This window comes from Bufo gargarizans, chromosome 8 (genome assembly GCF_014858855.1).
Source record: "Bufo gargarizans isolate SCDJY-AF-19 chromosome 8, ASM1485885v1, whole genome shotgun sequence".
NCBI classification, from domain to species: domain Eukaryota; kingdom Metazoa; phylum Chordata; class Amphibia; order Anura; family Bufonidae; genus Bufo; species Bufo gargarizans.
This window is the reverse complement of record NC_058087.1, coordinates 175,189,115-175,212,119: the sequence shown is the minus strand read 5'-3', so window position 1 is coordinate 175,212,119 and position 23,005 is coordinate 175,189,115. Positions and strand designations below refer to the sequence as shown.

At 43.6% G+C, this 23,005-nt stretch overlaps 1 protein-coding gene across 1 annotated transcript; it reads right to left on the bottom strand.

Moving 5' to 3' along the window:
• Positions 1–3,836: 3,836 nt before the first annotated feature.
• LOC122945496 (heparan sulfate glucosamine 3-O-sulfotransferase 2-like) lies at positions 3,837–21,385 on the bottom strand. Its single transcript, XM_044304559.1, has 2 exons — positions 20,670–21,385; positions 3,837–4,938 (listed from the first exon to the last, which is right to left on the bottom strand). Exons 1-2 carry the CDS (start codon positions 21,383–21,385, stop codon positions 4,320–4,322), a joined length of 1,335 nt encoding a protein of 444 aa, XP_044160494.1. The 3' UTR covers positions 3,837–4,319.
• Between the last annotated feature and the right edge of the window lie 1,620 nt (positions 21,386–23,005).

The following is a 23,005-nucleotide window of genomic DNA, read 5'->3' as shown; positions in this document are numbered from 1 at the left end:
CTAAAGTCAAATTTTTTGGTTGACACAGTGCTGCCACAACAGTGGTTTTCCCAGGGGATAACAGACCTACTCTAAATATCAGGTGTGAATAACAACAAACCTTTTATCCTTCATTGTGCGGTCTACTACCTGGCAGACAGTATACCATTTGTGGAATCAATGCTGACCAGAAAGTTCCCTTGGTGCATCGTCTTACTGGTACAGTGCATTCTGGGTATTGTGGAGACAGGAAGAGATTAAATGCCACACGTCTATAGAGCATCTCACGCTGGTTTTATTGGATTCACTTGTTTGGTAATATGCCGTAGCCTCCTGACAGACACGGCTCTTTATTCCAAAGTTTAATTTCTTCTGAGTGAAGATTTTCAAGACCGGGAAGGATTGTTGTAAATGACTTGGAACAGTGCCTTGAACAGGTCTTAGCGCTCTATAATCACAGGCTAATCCCCCAGACCATGGCAGAAGACATTAACCTTTAGGCAAAGGACAAAAAATTCAATTCGCTGCATAATATACAGTATGTCTCCTCTATTTACATTGAAGGGAGTTAGTATGATATTAACAAGAATGAGGTATGAAGCTCCATGTGTCACTGCTATCATTATGGTTTTAAGCATGAGTACATGGCTTCCTCCACTGCAATTTTAGATGTCTATGTGATCCCAAGTACCATTCAAGTGCAAAGAAATGTCCCTTACTTGACCATAAAAAAAGGGGTATTCGTAACCCAGAAATGTTTAACAGAAGCAGGCTCCATCTTTGGAATTCATACCGATGTGGAGAATGAGGGTTCCCCAACCAGCCTAGTTAGGCCAGAAGTTGGAACCACATCTACAGTATCAGACATTTATTTTGTGTTCTGTGGATATTTGTACATCAACGATGGCCACAGCACTCGTCAATCTTCAAGGGCTTTATTAGACGCTTTTACCTGCGGTCTCCACCCATGTCCTGTGGATATACCATGAATTTCCGGAAATTCATGGTATACCATGAGTCCGGAAAAAGCCATAAAGTTGGTAATACACATTAGATAAATGTAACCCAAAGCCAATAATTTTGGCAGAATTGACCCCTGGGGGCTTCTCCTATTCCCACTACAAAAAGAAGCAAACTCCACCAAATGTGTAGGAATAGCTGTCAGCTGAATGACCCAACAGCCTAAGAGTTGGCCAACCTTAGGTAGACCTTCCAAGTATGGTGGAGCATCTGATCATTTTCCAGAACCTAAAATGAACAATGTTCTTTTTTATATAGTAGGTCTGAGGAATATGGATTAATATTTACTGTCAGCCATGTCCACCCCCCCATTTGCTGACAGATAGCAGAGGTAGTGAATTCCACAGGAGGGCCCTGCTTCAAAGCCCCAGCCCTGATTGTCATTTGATTCACCTCTTGGCATGTTCATCAGTGTACATGCAAAATAAGTTCCCACCCCCCAGCCACCTGAGTGTCAGCTGGCAAGGAAGAAAGCCCCAGGGGTCCAGGCTTCAAGGAGGCCCCAGGTGGAGAAGGTCACACCTCAATCAACCAGTTTCGAGGCAAGCTAAGGCCTGCAGGAAGACCCCCCAGCAGGAGGTATCAGCCCTTGCCAGGATCAAGGATACCTTCCAGCCATGTTGGCACCTACATTTCATAAGGAATTATGAATCGCCCGGCCATTGCAGGGGCAAACCGAATACATATTTGTGCCCCGGTGGCCACGATGTACGTGCCCATGGTCTTTGTTTGATGGGGCGATGTCAGGGAAGGGAGATATCCATATCTCCCCACAGAAACCAAATAACAGTACCAAGTTTGGACTCTAGTTGTAGCCGGAACCCAGGTGGATCAATTGGGCCCGGAACCATCTTCCTGTGACATTCTGGTCTGGGGCTATGAGCCCTAAGAGGGTTTTATAGGTAATTTGCTCCCAGCACCAGAGAAGGAGGGGTGTACCCTACTCATATAGGCGGGAGGGGCGTGGCCGGCTACAGGTCATAAGCCCATTCAAGCCAGCGGGCGGTGTCTTTTCTGAAGGGGGTCACATCGTGCCAATGTGTTTGGGGAGACCAGGAACCAGCTGACCTCACTTGCCCCCACGTGACTGCAGCCAAGGGCTATTCCACCCTTATGACCGAAAGGAACTTTCATCTACCCGGTAACTGACTTTTGCTCAGCTTAACCCTGTTGTACTCAAATAATCTGTATCTGCAACCTCAGACCACTGGTATATATTCTCTGTGTATATTGTGTTAAATCTAGCGTGCCCTTATGGCGATTAAGTATATAATTTAATCTTGTGCTGTCTTGTATCTCGATCACGAATCCCCACGTCCGTGTTTTGGCCTAGTTATAAGCTACCGCGGGTTGGTTTCTCACCCTATAAAATACCTTTAGCGGACCGGGCTTATATCAAACAAGAAGCTAGTGGCAGATTTCCCGGACTGAGACAGCGCTGTTTTCACTGCAGCAGTGAAAAGGCTCTCTCAGCTTGTTGCCTCTCTGTGCCTGCGTGGACAGGAAGTGTGTGTGTAAACTGTACCAACCTGACCTTACCTGCATCTCTGGAGGGCGTAACATCACGTTTTTGGTAACCCGTGACTATACCGCGTCTCGTGAGCTCGACGTAGGCGACGTCAAGCGGGCACGAGGTGTGGTATTCGTCACAGTAGGTATGGTATTTTTGTGTATCAGAGATTTTTACCTGTCACTTTGAAAGGGTATATACAAGTTTAAAGGGGTTGTCATGGATTTTTTCTTTTAATTTCTACCTCATCCAGCAGAACCTGTGAAGAATGCTATACTTTTCCCTTGTCTGTCTTCACTGGACTTCCTGTCTCTGTATATCAACTTACTGCACAGAAGGGGGTCACGCACACTGCTGCAGCCAATGACTGACCTCAGCAGTGATCTGTTCCCAAGTGGCACATCACTGCTTGGTCACAAGCTTCTTGGGGACATGTCACTGCTGAGGTCAGTCATTGGCTGCAGTGGTGCATGTGACCCCAGTCTGTGCAGGAAGTTGACAGATGGGACCAGTCCAGTGAAGACAGACCAGGAGCCATAGAGCCAGAGGAAGTCCAGTGAAGACAGACCAGGAGCCATAGAGCCGGAATGGAGTAGCAGGGAGCAGGTAAGTATAGTTTCTTCACAGACCGTGCTGGGTACAAGAATTTAATTTGGAACCTCCACCTACTGCGAGAGTGTAGGGAGTGTTTATGTTCCTTCAGCTCGACTCTTTATCTCTGTGGCAATTCCATTAATCCTCACCATATAGGTGAACCATATTCTGGAGATATTTTTTTTATCTAGGCACTGCATGATTCTGTTATTGTTGCACTTTTAGAAGTTTGTCGGACGACTATTATCTATTTTAGATTTTCTTCATTCCAAACATGACAACTTAGACCCCCATACAATGTTTTGTTTTTGGAGGCTTCACAGACCTTGCATTTCTGATACCAAAAGGGAAAGGCATTTGTTCCTACTGAAGCTCCATGAGACTACTTAGATATGACAGATCCACTTGAAGTGATGTTGACTATTAATAGTCTTTAGGGTAATGGAACGGAGTGGACCTTTCTATGGACATCTTGCAAAATTAATGAAAGAGCAAAGCATCTGAAGCACGGCAGTGACATTTACAAGTGCATGCCATGCCCATGTGCTAGCCAATAATTCCACCACACTTTCACCAATGCAGTCATTGGTGACATCTCTAAAATTTGACATTCCACATGTATGAACCTGAAGAATAGAAAATTCAAGGCAATTCGATCTTGACAAAAATCCCAACCCTTGGTCATTATTTTTTTTTAGAATTTGATCCTTTAATAATTATTATTATTTTATCATTACAATCTTTTACATAAAACTTTTTTTTCTGAGATTTTCTCAGATAATTAGAACTTCCTTTATTGGAGAACAACATGGAATGACCAGAATGCATGAATAGTTTGTTGAGTCTTAGGTTCTGGGACCTTCTTGTCCTGAAGCTTCTGGCCTCATCTAATAGATCATGTTCTTTAGTCCTTGAAGTGGAAGAGCAAAGTGCATTGTGCTTTATGTCTCCTTGATATTTGGGACAAGTCCATCCATGATGGTTTAAGATTTTTAGGACGTAAAGGTTTCTAGACTCTTTTTTTAAGACCTATTAACATCTTGTTTCCTTCTTGATCCAAACTTCTTTAAACAAAAAAAATCTAAAATTCCTATTTTGTTAAGTCTATTCCTCTCTGTATCGTCACTTTGTCCAGAGGTAAAGCTATCTATCAATTTGTCTATTTTCTGATAATTTTCTTCTTGAAAGCCTTTGTCCACAGTTTTTGATTGATATCCTACTCCCAGTGAAAGTCCTGCCCAACAGTTTCATAGAACTTAATGTTATGGGGTCTATAGAATTCTCGTAATTGTTCTATATCGTCAGTGGTGATCTGTACATGAGCCCGACCCTTTGATTTACCCAAACAACGTGGTGCTCCTCCACCACCAGGCTTTTTGAGGCAAGGAAAACCCTTAGTCTTATTAAAGTAGAAATGTTTCTCTGTGACCAGACGTTTGAGGCCAAGAAAGTCCTGTACTCTTGCCATCTCCCCGGCTGGATCTGTGATCAGCCGCTCTCCGCTTACAAAGTGCATTTGGGATATTGGAAAATGACTAAGCCAGGGCTGAAGATGCAAAGCATAGAGTCCAATCCGGATAGCATTCCAGGAAGTATCCACCTCTCCACTTGTCCTATTGAGGAAAGCTAATTCATTGAAGCTGGGGATGTCCGGTTTTTTGGATAGAGTCTGAGTATAATCAGAGATTGCCCGGGTCACGGGATTACGGACTACCACAATCAGTTTGACTCTAGGTGACATGTGTGAAATCCGACGAGGGGCTTCCCGCGTCACAAAGTAGCTGGGGGTTTTCTCCACCGTAATTTGGTGATCCAGGGATCGAGGCATCAGGTTTCTGTATTCGAAAAGAAGAAAATTGAAATTTAATAAAAATATCAATGGTCCTCCCCAATTTACATCCTTTTTTATAACAACAATTGAGCTTATTTTAGTATTAACCTTTGAGTATTTGAACATAATTAGTAGAGCATATATACACATGTCCCATCACCCAGGAGGCAACTGTACTTTGTATAGTAAATCCCACTGTCAATTTTATTGGGATTTCATCATTTTCTGATCTAGGTCAAAGCTAGGGCTGTGGGTCTTTGAAGGGCTCACATATATTGATCTAGCAATAAAGGCTATATGGGCTAAATGGGTTCCCTAGTATGGAGCTGTAGACCATCATGTGCTGCAGTAGAGGGTGCTATACTTACTGAGATATACCGCTGGGGAGAATACCTCTATAGTTACAGTCTGATGGAGGACGTGTACATATGCAATCCAAGAAAATAAAACTTTGTATGACATCAGAGTACAGTAGAGTTCCTATGCAGCTCTATGGAAGCCTTATTATAGCTTAGTACTCAGGATGAGCCAATTTCTTAAAATTCGTTCAGTTCTGATTTGTGTGAATCGTCAAAGATATTTGATTTTGGTACAAATCGGTAGTACTTTTCTCCTTATGGAGAGTGCCTAGTAGGTGTGAGAAGTCTTAAAGACCAGGCAATGCTCCTCTCGGTTTCTAGGAAAAGATATGTAAATTAGCTTTTAATCCCCCAAAAAAAGTCAATGCTTAACCTTTTAAACATAACTTGGATAATAGCTAAGTCAGCATCTCATCTGCAGTTGTTTCAGGGTGATTGTCCCTAATTGCAGAGCAGAAAGAACTGGCTTAGCCAGGTAAGAGGCAAATCAATAAAATCCACGTATGAATGCACCAATAGCCTTCTTTTATTCTTCGGGATGGAAAGCTAATTTGCCTATCTTTTTCCTAGAAACCCAGAGGAGCATTGCCTGGCCTATAAGACTCCTCAAACCTACTAGGCATTTTCTGTAAGGAAAAAATATCTTGCAATTGGCCCAAATTTTTCTGGAAGAATTTCTGACAAATCTGAATTTTTTGAAAAATTTGGCTAGAATTTTGATTATATAGAATAGTTTCGCTCATCTCTGGGTGTGTGACCTTACGGTATCAGAACCAGCCTGCAGATTGCAGATGGGTTTCATTTTCCGATCACACGACCAGTCATGGTCACTGCTTCTTACAGAGCCAACTGCACCCAGCTGTAGCTTCATGATCACAACACATACGCATGGTCCTCAACACGTTCATAGGAATCTTCATTCATAGCTGTTAAAGGGTCAGATCCATGTGATGCTCAGACACAATATATGACCGGCTGAAGCTATTGTTCACGGCAGTGACAGCTGCTTGCACCCGTGACTCGGACTAGTCCTAATTAATCAAAACCCTGCCAGTCTGCCACCGGAGAAGCAGAATTTAAATACATAAAGCCATCTTAGCACCCGGCGGAGCTGGAAATCATTAAAACAGATAGAGTATCCACTGTAGATGTGAGTGTGCTGCCATCTACTACCCCAGCCTCTGCCTTACTTAGGCAGGCATTTATGCGCAGTTAATTTGTCTCAAAGTAATTAATCTGAGGTGAAATTCCAACCTAGATAAAGCAAGCTACATTCATTAAAAAACCTCATAATAAGCTACAGCTGCTGCAATTATTTCCTAATCAAAAGCTTGTCGGGATGAAGATTTATCCGTGTATTGCGCATCCACACTGAGCAAGAAGCAGACTGGAAATTACTGCAGCCACTCATGTGAAGCCATCAGTTAGGATGATGTTTGCTTTCTCTGCTTGAGTGGCGCTAAAAATTGTGGGTACAGCCTGCTCCTTCTTCAGCAATTAGGGGGTGGACTGAATAAGCCACTTAGTCCCTTACTACGTCCCTCAATGAAACTCAAGTCTAAGTCTAATGGAAAAGAAAGGGGTTACCATGTGATTCCCAACAATACAATGCCCAAATCAAGGGTAGGATTAGGGGCTAGAGGTGTCTCCTTTACAACCCTTTACTAGAGAGGCACCCATAAGACCAGACACTGCTCAACTCTTTGCAAAATGATAAGTTATTTTATAATTTCATAGCATGTTCACATTTGCAGCCATGTGAGCAGACGTGTAACTAAACGCTGAATGAAGCAACGCTTTCTCCCCCTCTAGCACAGTGGGAAATCGCAGCACCAATTAAGATGCTTAATGGCAGCCAGCCAAACAGCAACACAAAAAATGCACTTTATGTATTAGCAGGGGACAAGTTATTAATTACTATGAAATACATATTTAAATTATTGACAATTTTGTGAAAGTTTCGACAAAAATTTTGGCTGCCGCTTATTTCCTAATCCACATCAGCTAATTACTTTTAGTTAAGGTAAAATCATTCTCTGTTCGCATCTAAAGCTAAACTTAAATAGCTTTACATCAGGAAAAAAGAGAAAAGCATCTACAGTGCCACCCTGTAAGCCAGTGCCTCAAAAAACAAGAGCATTTATCAGCAGGACTAACCCTATTAGTCCAGGCACAATGGTAGTGTAGATCCTGCTTATAAAATAATGCCTTATGTTCCTCTGTTGTACATTCCTGAAAAATTCTCCCCTTCCCCCTTGATTGATAGGTCTAGGTATCTCCCCTGGCCCTGTAATTTCATTGTGCTCTAATATACAGTAATGGAGCACACACTCTGGCCCATATGGTGGGTAGACACTTGGTAGTGGCCGTGAATGGTACTGCGGTGCGGCTTCTATTTACTTAAAGGGGTTGTCCTGAGTTCAGAGCTGAACCTGGACATATCCCCTTCTTCGCCCACTCAGCCTCTCTGACATTTCATGCTCCAGTGCTTTTTTTTGGGCTTTTTTGTTTTACAGGCTAGGGCAGCTCTAAAACCCGCCCATTAATGCTGGTGACGTCACCGGCCTCACTGCTAGACGGAAGCCTCCGTCTAGCTTACCCATGGAGAGCCCGATACATCACCAGATCTGCAGAAAAAGCTGCTTTGATGCTCATGTCATAGGGGCTGAGTTTGGGAAGAAGGGGATATGTCCATGTTCAACCCCTTTAAATGGGATCAGCCATGCAGTACCATTCACGGTCACTACACGGTGGGCGGAGCTGTACTGTTGTGATACCTGTTCCAAAGCGCAGCAACTTAATAAAACAGTGATTAGTGGGGGTCCTGGGAGTCAGACCACTCCAATCCTAAAGGTAGATCATCAATATTACAGACCTAGAAAATCCATTTTAGGAAGCTAGAGGATGAATCTGATATTCAGTAACGTCCCTGTTTCTCCTCTTTGGTAGGATCCTATGTCTCTGTCCACTTCTCAGACGTGTTTCTACTTAAGACTATATGCAGCAAGCCTTAGGGAATGGATGTGCTCGGGCAGTGGGTCTTATAATAGTGCAAACCACATTTTACTGTAAATGAGGTGACAATGGATGACCTAAGGGAGATCCTGCTAGAAATGCTAACAGGCCAAACATAGATACATACAGAAATATAAACCTTCATCCAATCAACTCAACCCAGCTTCATATTAACCCTCTTGACACAAGTCTGTTTTTAGAAAAAGAGAGGGACAAGATTCTTAAGTTTGTCTGATGTCTATGATAGACCATAGATATCAGCTTGGGGACAGATCCCTCCATAATTGACTGGATCTACCAAAAATATCCCAAATGACCAACTTAACCCATTATCAAGGCAATTCCTAGTCACACCCACTTGAGTATATCCTCCCCGGTGCGTCAGTATTTTCATAGCCTAAAGGTAAGAATCCATGAGGTTGTCAGTGAAGAATCTCTTCCCAACTGAAGAACTAGGATAATATTACAGTCTAATGGGCAGAGGTCCACTCCTGGGTTGGCAAGGCTGAAAATGTCTTTTTATTGGTGCAATGTCCTGTCCCTGGTGGTCAAATGGTTTATTATGTAACAATCTGCTGGCCCACCTACAAAGGTGCCCAGTGTCCTGGTTGTCCTCCTGCATTTTTTCACTCTGCTTGTGGGTCATAAGCAAGAACAAACTCCCAGTCTCTATGGATCCACACTGCTCTGGCCTTGAACGTTGGTTAAGTTGGTCATAAGAGATATTTTTTAGTATATTCAGTCAATTTTGGTGGGATCTGCCCCCAAGCTAATACCTGTGGGCTAACATAGACATCAGATTGTCTTGTTCTCCTGCCTGCTCCCTGCCCTGACCTTGGCCTGCTCTTTGCTCATGAGTAGACTATGCAAGGCTTTCACCATTCAACTACATCTCCTGGCTGCTGCTTTGGTACCGTGAATTGGGAGTGCTTTATCACCTACGTGTCTACTGTTACTATTGGAGACTACTTGGAGGGTAGCACTTTGGTATTCCCTGTGGGACCACAACCCTTACTCAGAGTCCCTAACTCTGCTCCCTGATTTAGCCCTATGTCAATTCTATTACCACCCCGGTGGGCCCATGTCTCCGGTAAGCCATGGCTGCATAGTCTTATCCAGTCTTATGTTAGAGTCTTCTTAAGATGTTTGAAGGGGTTCACACCACTATTTCATCCTTTTTCCCTCGCATTATCTGTATAATTTCTCTCTTCCCTTTCTGCAGGTGGGCACCAGCTCAAAAAGCACTGAAGGGATGACGGAACAGGGAAGTTACTTAGCATGTTAATGCAGGAGAAGGTGAACCAGAAGGATAAACAGCAGGGGTGCTGCCAGAGAGGAAAATGTAATGTACATAAAAAAGTTACGATTCTTTTTGGCATATATATATTACAATAATACTTTTTTCAAAATGTCCTATTCATTGCATAGTAATACTTTTCATGAGATAACCCCTTTAATAAAATGCAAAAACATCTTTCGGGTTCTTGGATCTAATTTTAATCATACAATGATTTATTTTATTGAATAAGTACATTTTGTTAAATATTCATTCATCTATCCGCACAGACTCCTCAAGACTGCAGAATGTGATGGCGTTGGGGGCTTGAGAGCCATTCGAACTTCTATGCAATTTTATATGTGCAGGAAATGGACTTTACTGCGAGATTATTGTTCAGCTTCTGCACAATTCACCTCTACAAGAAGAAAACCTTTACATTATCAGAAAAAGCCTATAACAAACCACGTGCCAATGAGAAATAAAGTAATTTCCCTTTATATTCCCTGACGGTATATAACAATCTATAAGAAAATGCCAAGAAATGAGTAATCTTTTAAGGCACCTGAAAACTCCCAAGGACTCCTTATTTAATAAATTATTTATGACTAGTATATCGTATTCATGAGGCACCGTATACAACCATCCTCCCAGACAAAGCTTCGGCTGGCACAATAGTGCCTGTATGTGCGTTCTAGCAGGCAAACAGCAGCATGGTTCATGAATGTGCTTAGTAGATCAGGATGACTTCTTGAGAGCAGTGGAATAAGTGGAGCTCAAGCTCAAAACTCTTCTGTACACTCTTTTATAGCCCAGAGCTTTGAACCCAGTGCTGTATACATTAGGATTGGATGTAGATCAGAATTCTATAGTCAGAAGAAGTAGAAATTCACAACAACCAGGAACAAGGCCAAGTGGAGACACCATAGGACAATGGTCTAATCTACTTTCTTCTGGTTGACTACCTGAGTGGTAGATATACAATAGTCTCCATTAGGATGATGGCCATAAACTTCTAGTAGCGAGTGCTATATTACCACTAGGGCTCCTTTGCCAAGTAGGCACCATGGGCTTATGGGTTTAGAGGGATCTAAAAAGAGAGTAATTCTTTGTTTCCCTGGACAACACAAGAAACTCCTCGGACCACCTTGTGCTAGATCTACTAGTAATGACAGGTGGGGAGCATTGCAGCCCCGAACACCCACACCACAGTCCCTACCTACTTGCACAATCTGCCCTAAATGACGGCCCACAACTACGTCCCTGACGTAGCTAAGGACAGAGGCCGAAACCTAATGGGATAAAAGAGTAGTCAGACAGAGGTAAAAATTAGACAGGCAAAACCAGATCAGGATCAGAATTCAAAAGGTAAGTCAGATACACAGCAGAGTGAAACTAGGAGTTTCGGTCAAAGTGAAAGTCAGCAGGCAAGGTGAGGTCATAAACTAGCAGAGTCCAATACCAAAAATAGTCCATTATCAAAAAAGGTCAAATAACAAGCAGAGTCAACTACCAGGAGGTCACTTCAGAGGCAAAATCAGAATACAAAGTCAGAAAAACAGGCAAATGGTCAGTGATTCAGAGTAACAAACACAAAAATAGCTAATAAGGCAGGAATACTAATCACAGGCAACTGTGGCCAGCAGATGCCTGTTTCAATACCCTGTCCTAATTAAGCATGTGACTCCCGCACCAAGCCATTGGCCCAGTGTCCCTGCTCCCTAATGGGTCAACCAGCCCCCCTGTCAGCAAGGCTAGCTTGCCATAGAAATAGAACAACCCATCTGCGCCACCATAGTGCGGTCTGACTTGCTGCGGGAGCACAGACTAGTAAGTACATGACACTTCCCCTGCCTATTGATAAAAGCAGGTCCTCTCTGCCAAAGACTCACTCAAAGGTGTTGTCCTATGAGGTGATCACCACAGGGGAAGCTGCTTACAGCCACATAATTCTGCTTCACCAGGGGGCTGTCCAGATGGCTCAACACCCATTGGACTTAAAATAAACCAGCCCGTCATGTATATGTGCATGACATATATCTGGATCTGGTGGACTGGATCAGAATAGGGTTTCACCCCCTGGATATTAAGAAGAACATCTTCACTCACTGATGGCAAGAAGATATTGTACATGGTGAAATCATTTTTGTAATTCCTGTGTGAGAAAAAAATTGGTACTCTGATCTCTGGTGAATGACATGTACAGTACAAGCATTAGTGTGTACTGTGTGCCCAAAGTGTACCCCGCTACAGTCTCCTATTGACCAACCAGAAAATAAAGAAATGGAAAAATGTTTAGGTCTTGCCCCAAAAATGGCTCTCGACTTAAAGAGATGAAAATCAAACAGGCAAAACCAAAACAGAATCCAAAAGCTAAGTCAAATACACAGCAGAGTGAAACTAGGAGATACGGTCTGAGTGAAAGTCAGCAGGCAAAGGTGAGGTCACAAACTATCAGAGTCTAATACCAAAAAGAGGTCATTATCAAAAAAGGTCAAAGGACCAAAATCAGAAGGAGCAAAAATGTTAGGTCTTGCCCCAAAAATTGCTCTCGACAGAAAGGGGTGAAAATCAGACAGGCAAAACCAGAACAGGATCAGAATCCAAAAGCTAAGTCAAATACACAGCAGTGTAAAACTAGGAGATACGGTCAGAATGAAAGTCAGCAGGCAAAGGTGAGGTCACAAACTAGCAAAGTCTAATACCAAAAAGAGTCCATTATCAAAAAAGGTCAAATAACAAGCAGAGTCAACTACCAGGAGGTCGCATCAGAGACAAAATCAGAATACAGTGGCAAAGTCAGAAAAACAGGCAAATGGTAAACAATCCAGAGTAACAAACACAAAACTTGCTAATGAGTCAGGAATACCAATCACAGGCAACTGTGTTTAAATCCCCCATCCTAAGGCTTCCCTACTAATGTGCTAGTGATTAAAAGCGTTCAGAATATTTCTGCTAATTGCTCCTTTCTGTAGTGTGCCGCCATCAGTGGGTGACATACATGTAAGGACGGCCTTAAAGAAAGTTGGAAATGGGGAGCAAACCCCTCATAAACAACACAACCCCATTCATATATTTTATTTTTGTTGCCATGATTAAATGAGTTCTTTAAAGCTGATAGGCTATCCTTAGGACAGGCCCCTGATCCTAGATTGCTGGGTGTCCGACCCTTGGCACCTCCTATGTCCAGCTCTTCACCCAAACTTGACAACTCTCCGGAAACGTACCAAAGGCTCAGAGAAAAAGTGAAGACCTCCAAGACAAGTTGGCAAATCTCTTGGGCACTGCCTAAACCACCTGGAACATCTTTGCAGCCCTGAATATGTTTGACATTATCCTGGTGTCCAAACGTACATTGGGGCGGCAGTGTGCATGGCCAACAAAGGGGGCATGGATTGAAAAACAGGACTTGTCAATCCCTGGGGAAAAAAAGATGGCGTGCTTTGAGTGACACACTGTTGACCTCCTTGAAGCCAATTATAAAAAGTGGTCAACTACGCCTTTGCCATGCCTGCCCAGCAGTATGATATGGTGGTGAATGAGGTTGTGTTGTATTTGAGGGGTTCGCTCCCCATTTCCACCAGCTTTTATGGTCGTCAGTACACGTATGTCACCCACTGATGGCAGTAGTCTACAGGTTGGAACAATTAGCAGGAATATTCTGAACGCTGCGTAGATTTTAATCACTAGGACATTAGTAGGGAAGCCTTAGGACAGCACAAATCAGCTCCAGTGTTGGCAGCCTACCCTCCCTGAGCTATGCTAAAATACCGCTCTTCTGTGACCTAAGTCAGCGTATTCCCTCGCTAAAAGTACCTCTCAAGTACTGTCATCTTGGCTGATGCAGCTCCCGGCTGACCTATTCCACATCACTCCTAGGCATTGGAAGCCCCTATCCGCCATGTAGAGGATATAAATCAAAGGACAAACTGGCGAGTGAGAGAAATCCTCGCTGGTGCCAGAATCTAATCACGGTCCGCCATAGATTTTCCCATTATACCTCGGATCAGAATTATTGATCCGTTCGGAGGACAGTCTATTAATTACCAGCTAGATGGACATGTTTCTTTACTTTTAATGGTGCTACTGATCAACTCAAGTCCTAAACTAGTAAAAAGAAACTGCACTTGTTGAGCCTGAGGAGGAGATGGAGACATCTCAGATACTGGAGGAATGGGTGGAAAATCAGCCGTGGGCAAAAATGTTAAATTCGAAAGTTAATAAATTAAGTCAAGCACCTGATTGATGGAAACTTTAGAGTGGGAGGGGTGAGAGAAAAAGCAACCCCCGTGAGAGCTACTATGGCTGGTGGTGGTAGATGGCAAAAAATAAATAAAAAAATCACAGTCCCTTAAAGGGGTTCTCCAATGATTAAAGGGGTTGTCTCACTTCAATAAGTGGCATTTATCATGTAGAGGAAGTTAATACAAGGCACTTACTAATGTATTGTGGTTGTCCATATTGCCTGCTTTGCTGGTTGAATTTATTTTTCTATCACATTATACACTGCTCGTTTCCATGGTTACAGACCACCCAGCAATCCATCAGTGGTGGCCGTGCTTGTACACTACATCAGCCTCTCTGGTGGCCAGGAAAATAGGCTAGTGCTTTTTTATGTCGATTTGGTCTATCATTTATGCTACTTTCTGCCACAAATTATAGTAAATCGGTTGGGCCGCACCTTCACGTTAAAGTTGCAAATGTACAACACTTAGACAACTTTTTTTCTGGTGCAAAGACAATGAGAAATCCCCCATGTATACATATGTATGCAGTAAGCTCCCCCTACTGGTGGCTTGAAGTAGGCACTATGACAGTATCACAGAAAACAGGGGGACCCCATAGTAGTTGTGTTTCTTGCTTCTATGGTATGTATTCTCATGAGAGTATCTGAAAATGGGTTTTCTAATAAAGTGACAGCTTCTCAGAACTACTACCGTACGATATAAGAAAACACTGTGACTCGGAGAGTTCAGTCGTCATAAATCACAGGAGAGACCAGGTCCTCGTGTGCCCTTCATTCCCCGCTCATTACAACAGAACTTGGGAGGCAGCCAAGACCCTTGCTTCTTGGTCTATGTAGAAATCTATACTTTTATATATTGTTTTTATCTTGAAAGGAGTCGGGAAAAAAAACCGTAAAGTCTTCAAAAGTCATTGCGTAATAAAAAAGTAATGGAAGGTTTCAGTGCGGAGACACATGACATGGAACTAGGGTACTGCATTACTAGCAATTCCTTAATATAATGGCACCATCACTTTACAGATAGGACTGAATGGATTATAGAGCTCCAGGAAATCAAACTCCCTGCAGACACCATTTATGGTGAACCAGAAGGCCAGTGCATCGTAGGTTTCTCCATCCAGGGCAAAAATTCAAGTTGCTGCCCTAGGTATATTTCATCGCACTGGCAGGGGTGACCACCGAAGGACACATAGGCTTCATGGCCAGCAGCTATCGCCTAGCTACAGTTTTGGACCAGTGTCAGGGAGTTTGATTGATTCTCATAATAATGTTAAATTAATGGGGTTCTCCAAAAGTACAATATTGGTGACCTTAAAGGGCATCTGTCGGCAGATCTGTCCCTATGAAACTTGCTGACCTGTTACATGTGCGCTTGGCAGCTGAAGGCATCTGTGTTGGTCCCATGTTCATATGTGTCCTCATTGCTAAGAAAAATGATGTTTTATTATATGCAAATGAGCCTCTAGGAGCAATGGCGGCATTGTCGTTACACCTAGAGGCTCTGTTTTCTCTGCAACAGCTGTGCCCTCTGCAATTTAATTGACAGGACCAGGCCTGATGATGTTTTCACTGCCTGGTCCTGTCAATCAAAGTTCAGAGGGTGCCACAGTTGACGAGAGAGCAGAGCCTCTAGGTGTAACGGTAACGCCCCCGTTGCTCCAGAGGCTCATTTGCATATATTAAAACATAATTTTTTTCAGAAATGTGGACACATATGAACATGGGAGCAACACAGATGCCTTCAGCTGCCAAGCGCACATGTAACAGGGCAGCTGGGTTCATAGGTACAAATCTGCTGACAGATGCCCTTTAAGGGTTATGTCCACCCAAAAAAAAAAGAGTTTAGATTAGAAAAATGTTCAGCTTTGTCCTATAAACAGCGCCACTCTTGGGTCACGTCTGGTATTGTAGCTTAACATCATTCAAGCGACTACTGCAATACCAGACACAACCTGGGGGATAAAAGAAAGATTCTCCACCATTCCCTAAATATAATCTTATCTGGGTAATTATTAGCAATAATTGATGCAACCAGAATGATTTCTTCCGATTTCTCTCTAGAAGTAGGTGAATTTTCCAAGGTTCCATCATGAATAATAATCGAGGCGTAGAGGAAACACAGATGATCCACTTTTCCACTTGAGTTGTCTTCTACATCTACATGATAACTATGACCACCGGCAGTGTCTGTGTCCCTCTCATACACTGTAACCTCTGTCCCTGCTGAAGGAAAGTTTTTCCAGAAGAATGAGTCCTTGTACACAGTATCAGCCATAACCGGGAGGCGGTGGACAATGCAGACTCTCAAGAGATGATGGAGAACCTCAGGTGGTAAGATATTAGGACATGTTCACACGTGGCTGACTTCTTCACAGAGAATTTCACTCTAGGATTTGAAAAAAGTATAATTTCTATATCCACATGGATCTTTCCATTACTGGGGCTATGACGACTTCATCCGTGTGTGTGGACTGGAATCTGGACCAAGAAAGTTATATTTGGTTATTTTTGCCCATTTATTTTTTAAGAAGTTGTCTACTTTGGACAATCTCTTTTGGTCAAAAGGACCCCCCAATAATGAGATGATCACAGGGTCTCCTGCTGATGAAAATCATCTCTAAACAAGTGATCAATCTCCCTGCAGCACCCCCGCAGGAGAAGTGAAGCATTACGCCATTGTTATGTAGATAGATGGACTGTTGGTGTGCTACTCTGACAAACTCCAGCAGGGTAAGAGATGCTCCTTGTAGATGATCTAACTCAGAACTCCATAATAGGTCTGTATACAGCTCCCTATGAGACATTATTATGTATTGTAGCTGGAGAACTTTACAGCCTATCTATCTATCTATCTATCTATCCAATATCTATCTATAGTATCTATCTATCCACCCATCTATCCAATATCTATCTATCTATCTATCTATCTATCTATCCAATATCTATCTATAGTATCTATCTATCTATCTATCTATCCAATATGTATCTATAGTATCTATCTATTTATCTATCTAATCTATCTTTCCATCCATCATAAAACATTTCGGGGAGAAGACTCCTATAAGTCTATTAAAAGGTAACAATTGCTCATGAGTTTCTAATCTTACAATTCTCGTGATTAGATTTATCCCATAAAACTCTTTATTTTTCATTTTTCCACATTTATCTATAGATATTTCTCCATTCTATTAGGCTCTATGAGTATATACGCAGATGTCTATTTTCCAAGAAATCTCAGCAGTATATTCTGACTGCAGCGTGTGAAGAGTCAGGAAACTATTGCCAAAACCCATAAACCTTCGCCATCATCTGACTGACGCATATCATAAAAAGGAAGTCAATGGTCTATAGAAGACTGACTGATGACAGGGACTACAGGCAATTACCACAAGGTAAATCCACTGCATGGAAAGGGTTAATGCTGTGGATGTGGTAAGAGAAGACCCCGTAAATGAATGCCTTATGTGGTCATTTTAGGGTTGGAACCCCACCTTCCCCCACCCAGTGTCTCAATATTCTCCTTCTACACTTATTTAAAGGGAGTCTATCACCTAAAATGACCATTATACACCCCAAACATGATGATATCCATTACATTCCCCATTTTATAATCTTACCTTTGATATTGCTGTCCGTCGCCTATTCGCTCTTAAAAACACTTTTATTCCATATGCTAATCGGGTTCTGAAGGTGCCCAGGGGCGGCGTTTATGCGGCCGGTGCCCAGGCTCCACGGCGCTGTTCAAATCAAACCCCTCCCCTTTCACCCCTCTGGCCCGCCCTCGGTTCTTCAGATACCATCCTCCAGTCAATGAGCAATCCGGCGCCTGCGCCTGCGCCCTCCATTACTCACTAGGGCAGAGGCAGCAGAGCGTTTAATGCGCATGCGCCGGCCCGTACATCCCGATATTTTGGCAGTTTACTTCCGCCGGCTAGATCGGGATGTACGGGCCGGCGCATGCGCATTAAACGCTCTGCTGCCTCTGCCCTAGTGAGTAATGGAGGGCGCAGGCGCAGGCGCCGGATTGCTCATTGACTGGAGGATGGTATCTGAAGAACCGAGGGCGGGCCAGAGGGGTGAAAGGGGAGGGGTTTGATTTGAACAGCGCCGTGGAGCCTGGGCACCGGCCGCATAAACGCCGCCCCTGGGCACCTTCAGAACCCGATTAGCATATGGAATAAAAGTGTTTTTAAGAGCGAATAGGCGACGGACAGCAATATCAAAGGTAAGATTATAAAATGGGGAATGTAATGGATATCATCATGTTTGGGGTGTATAATGGTCATTTTAGGTGATAGACTCCCTTTAAGTATCTAGGACCCTCAACGTCCATGAAGAAGACCTTAAGTGATCCCAGCTCCTTGGCCAGACGTGGCACTGGGATACACCAGTTTGGAGGAATTTTGGGGTGAAGCCACCACAGGGATGCTTTTCAGTGAACGTTATGCAATATTGGAAGCCATCTGTAATGGCCACCTTGCTGGCAGTATTTGTGCAGTCCTAGCAATGCTTCTCGGTAACCGCGCTCAATCATTCTTAATGACTTCTGCTTGAGATGTAAGCTGAGAGAATTAGAAATTCAGGGGCTCCTAAAAGGAAACTGGCAACACTGTTCCCATGTGACACCGCAGATACATGTCTTATAGATACACTAACTTTATCTTTGTCACTGAGAACAGATTTAAAGGGGAAGTCCACTTTCAAAAAAATAAAAATAAAAATGGTCCCTCTTGAATATGGAGTGCTTTGTGTTTTCCTATAGAAACATGGGTAAGTTTGACATGTATGGGCGGACGCTCTGGTGGGTTCACATTAGACCCCAAGAGTTATGAAAATTTGAAGACTTAAAAAAAATTTTTTTTACCTTAATTTCCCTATTTAAGAAATCATGACAGGTTAACCATTGGAGCAACATTGGAATTAATGTATGTTAACCTCCTAGATCCTCTATTTTAATATACAGAGAGGTGAGGGCAGGTAATGGTTACTCTAGCTGGCTGCTCTTCTATGTATTGTACTTATTGGTTAGGAGTCATATATGTTGTACTTATGGGCGATGGGTCATGTATGTTGTACTTATTCCTTTTGGGTGATGGGTCATGTATGTTACTAGTGATAAGGAATAAAATGCTCAGATGTAAAGAGACAGAACAATTTTAGGTAAAATCAGACGACTGTTCCCATATTGGGTAAATGTGAAAATCTTCTATAAGGAGAATGAAAAAAATTTCCAACATTTCCAAAAACATCTCAACTGCAATTAAAATTGTTGAGTGATCAGAGGTGATCACCCCAAATCTGATGGTCCTTTTTCATACCCAGCATTATAATCAGATGTGATCATCCCAGATCTGATGGTCCTTATTCATACCCAGCTTTAGAAAAAATAGGAAGTGATCAATCCAGATCTGATGGTCATTATCCATACCCAGTTTTATAGATAATAATCAGAAGTGATCACCGCAGACCTGATGGTCCTCATTCATACCCAGCTTTATAGATAATCAGAAGTGATCGCTGCAGACCTGATGGTCCTTATTCATACCCAGCTTTATAGATAATCAGAAGTGATCACCACAGATCTGAGGGACACAATTCATAAATACCTTTACTAATAATCAAAAGTAATCACCCAAGATCTGATGGTCCTCATTCATACCCATCTTTATAGATCATCAGAAGTAATCACCCCAGATCTGATGGTTCTCATTCATACCCATCTTTATAGAGAATCTGAAGTGATCACCACAGATCTGATGGTCACCATTCATACATAGCTTTACTGATAATCATAAGTGATCACCATGATGGTCCTCATTCATACTCAGCTTTGTAGATAATCAGAAGTGATCATCACCCTGATGGTCCTTATTCATACTCAGCTTTATAGATAATCAGAAGTGATCATCCCAGATCTGATAGTCGCCATCCATATCCAGCTTTACAGTTAATCAGAAGTGATCACCATTCAAACCCAGCTTTATATATAACTGGAAGTGATCACCCCAGATCTGATGGTCACCATTAATACCCAGCTTTATAGATTATCATAAGAAGTGATCGCCCCAGATCGGATGACCCTCATTCATACCCAGCTTTATAGATCTTCAGAAGTGATCACCCCAGATCTGATGGTCCTCATTTATACCCATCATGATAGAAAATAAGAAGTGATCACCACAGATCTGATGGTCACCATTCACACATAGCTTTACTGATAATCATAAGTGATCACCCTGATGGTCCTCATTCATACTCAGCTTTATAGATAATCAGAAGTGATCACCCTATGGTCCTCATCCATACCCAGCTTTATAGATAATCAGAAGTGATCATCCCAGATCTGATGGTCCTCATTCACACCCAGCTTTATGGATAATCAGAGGTGATCACCCCAGATCTGATGGTCGCCATCCATATCCAGCTTTACAGTTAATCAGAAGTGATCACCATTTATACCTATCTTTATATATAACTGGAAGTGATTACCCCAGATCTGATGGTCACCATTCATACCCAGCTTTATAGATCATCATAAGTGATCACCCCAGATCTGAAGGTCACCATTCATACCCAGCTTTATAGATCATCATAAGAAGTGATCACCCCAGATCTGATGGTCCTTATTCATACCCAGCTTTATATATAACTGGAAGTGATCAACCCAGGTCTGATGGTCCTCATCTATACCCAGCTTTATAGATCATCATAAGAAGTGGTCACCCCAGATCTCATGGTCACCATTCACATCCAGCTTTATACCTCTTCAGAAGTGGTCACCCCAGATCTGATGACCCTCATTCATACCCAGCATTATAGATAATCATATGTCCACTTACCTGTACCAGTCCAACCCCATCTCATAGTTCCTGTCAAAGAAGTGGGGTTCAGTGCCCATAGCTCTCACTTCTGGGTGCACCCTAACAAATTCCAGGACTGCTCTAGTGCCCCCCTTCTTGACCCCCACAATTATGGCCTGGGGCAGCCTCTTGTGCCCGTATCGGGGTGCAGCCGTGCTATTCCCAGTGGGGTGCGCCTGGTGCTCGGTAGGTTTTGGGGGGCTCCCAGTCATTTCGGGGGGTTCCGTCTGATTCTTGCCACTCCAGTCCGGGTAGGAGGATAGGTCCGTGTTGGAGAAGGTAAGTGCAGCTCCGGAGTGGGGGCACAGGAGCACCTTCTGCAGTAGTTTCTTGCCCCCCAGCAGTGGGGGGCAGCCGAGGTGCTGGTACCCCTGGCTGTGCATGTTGTGGTGCCCCCCGCGCAGGATGAGGTTGTAGCAGAGTAGGGTGCAGGACAGGCACAGGGTGCACAGGAAGAGGTACCTGCGGGCATTGCGGGGGCTCAGTCTGGGTGCCATGGCTCCACGCACAGGGGCCACATTGTGGCCCCCCCGGGCTCCTGCATGTGTGACTGTCCCGGTAAAGCTGCACACCCGGCACTGGTAGCTGCTGGCACACCCCCACCTTGTCTGAGACCAGCCTGGTGAAGGAGGGCTCTCAGGAGCCCCCACCCTTCTGGCTTTAACCCACCTGATGCCAGAACCGGGCAGAAACATGCGGCGCCTAACCCCTGCCCTGCCGAGCTCTCCTGTATGACAGATGCTAAGCCTATGTTCTAGCACCGGCTTTGCAGGAAGAGACTGGAGAGTTACGTAGGATTATGCAATAGCAAATCTTATGATTTTCTCCAAGAAAACCCCCACAAACCAGTAGGTATTTCTTGGAAAATGCATCTTCTGGTGCAAATACCTTAAAAAAACATGAATAAGAACCCTGCCAAAAGCGACCAATCACAGCACTGCTTTCATATGACAGGTGAACTCATAGAAATAAAAGCTGCACTGTGATTGGTTGCTATGGGCAACATAGCCAGCTGTTCTTTTGGATTTATTAATCATGGCGTTTTATCCCCTGGATGAAAAGTAATAAAGTTTGGCGCCTTTTGATCAGGAAAATAAATCCACAGCAGCTATAAGCGCTATGTATGCCATTAATCAATATGTGGCATGAATCAATACAGTTTTTGGAAAGATGAAAACCGCACCCATTTTACCAACCATTTTTCAAAACGGGGCCAGAAAAGTCAGAGATGGCGTGCGCCATAATATCTGACTTTCCTATGCTAAAATAAAAAAGTAACTGGCATTTAATTGATTGATAAATTCCCTTCGTGGTTCTAGCGCCTTATTTATAAAGCCTTTGCGAAAAAAAATTGTGACAGAGGTGGAAATGGTGGACGGGGCTTTACAGTCACCCTAATGACAAGGCGCATCCTGCATACCTTACATAGACAGCCCATTGACTTGACGAGCATCTGTCAACAGGATCAACCCCATTAAACCAGACACAGCGTCTGCTAGGGTTGATCCTGCTTAGTAAAATTATGTCTCTGCACATCCGTTGAGCCACTCCTGAGTAATATCACTTTGATTTGTAAATTAGGTTTGCGGTGTACCCAGGGACGGGCACTTTCCCCTTGGAGCAGCAGAAGTTTGCGGTGTACCCTGTGACAAGCACTTTCCCCTTGAAGCAGCAGAAGTTTGCGGTGTACCCTGAGACAAGCACTTTCACTTTGAAGCAGCAGAAGTTTGCGGTGTACCCTGAGACAAGCACTTTCCCCTTGGAGCAGCAGAAGTTTGCGGTGCACCCAGGGACGGGCACTTTCCCCTAGGAGCAGCAGTAGTTTGCAGTGTACCCAGGGATGGGCCCTTTCCCCTTGGAGCAGCAGAGGTTTGCGGTGTACCCTGTGACAAGCACTTTCACCTTGGAGCAGCAGAAGTTTGCGGTGTACCCAGGGATGGGCACTTTTCCCTTGGAGCAGCAGAAGTTTGCGGTGTACCCTGAGACAAGCACTTTCCCCTAGGAGCAGCAGAAGTTTGCGGTGTACCCAGGGACGGGCACTTTCCTCTTGGAGCAGCAGAAGTTTGCGGTGTACCCAGGGACGGGCACTTTCCTCTTGGAGCAGCAGAAGTTTGCGGTGTACCCAGGGACGGGCACTTTCCTCTTGGAGCAGCAGAAGTTTGCGGTGTACCCAGGGACGGGCACTTTCCTCTTGGAGCAGCAGAAGTTTGCGGTGTACCCTGAGACAAGCACTTTCCCCTTGGAGCAGCAGAAGTTTGCGGTGTACCCAGGGACGGGCACTTTCCCCTTGGAGCAGCAGAAGTTTGCGGTGTACC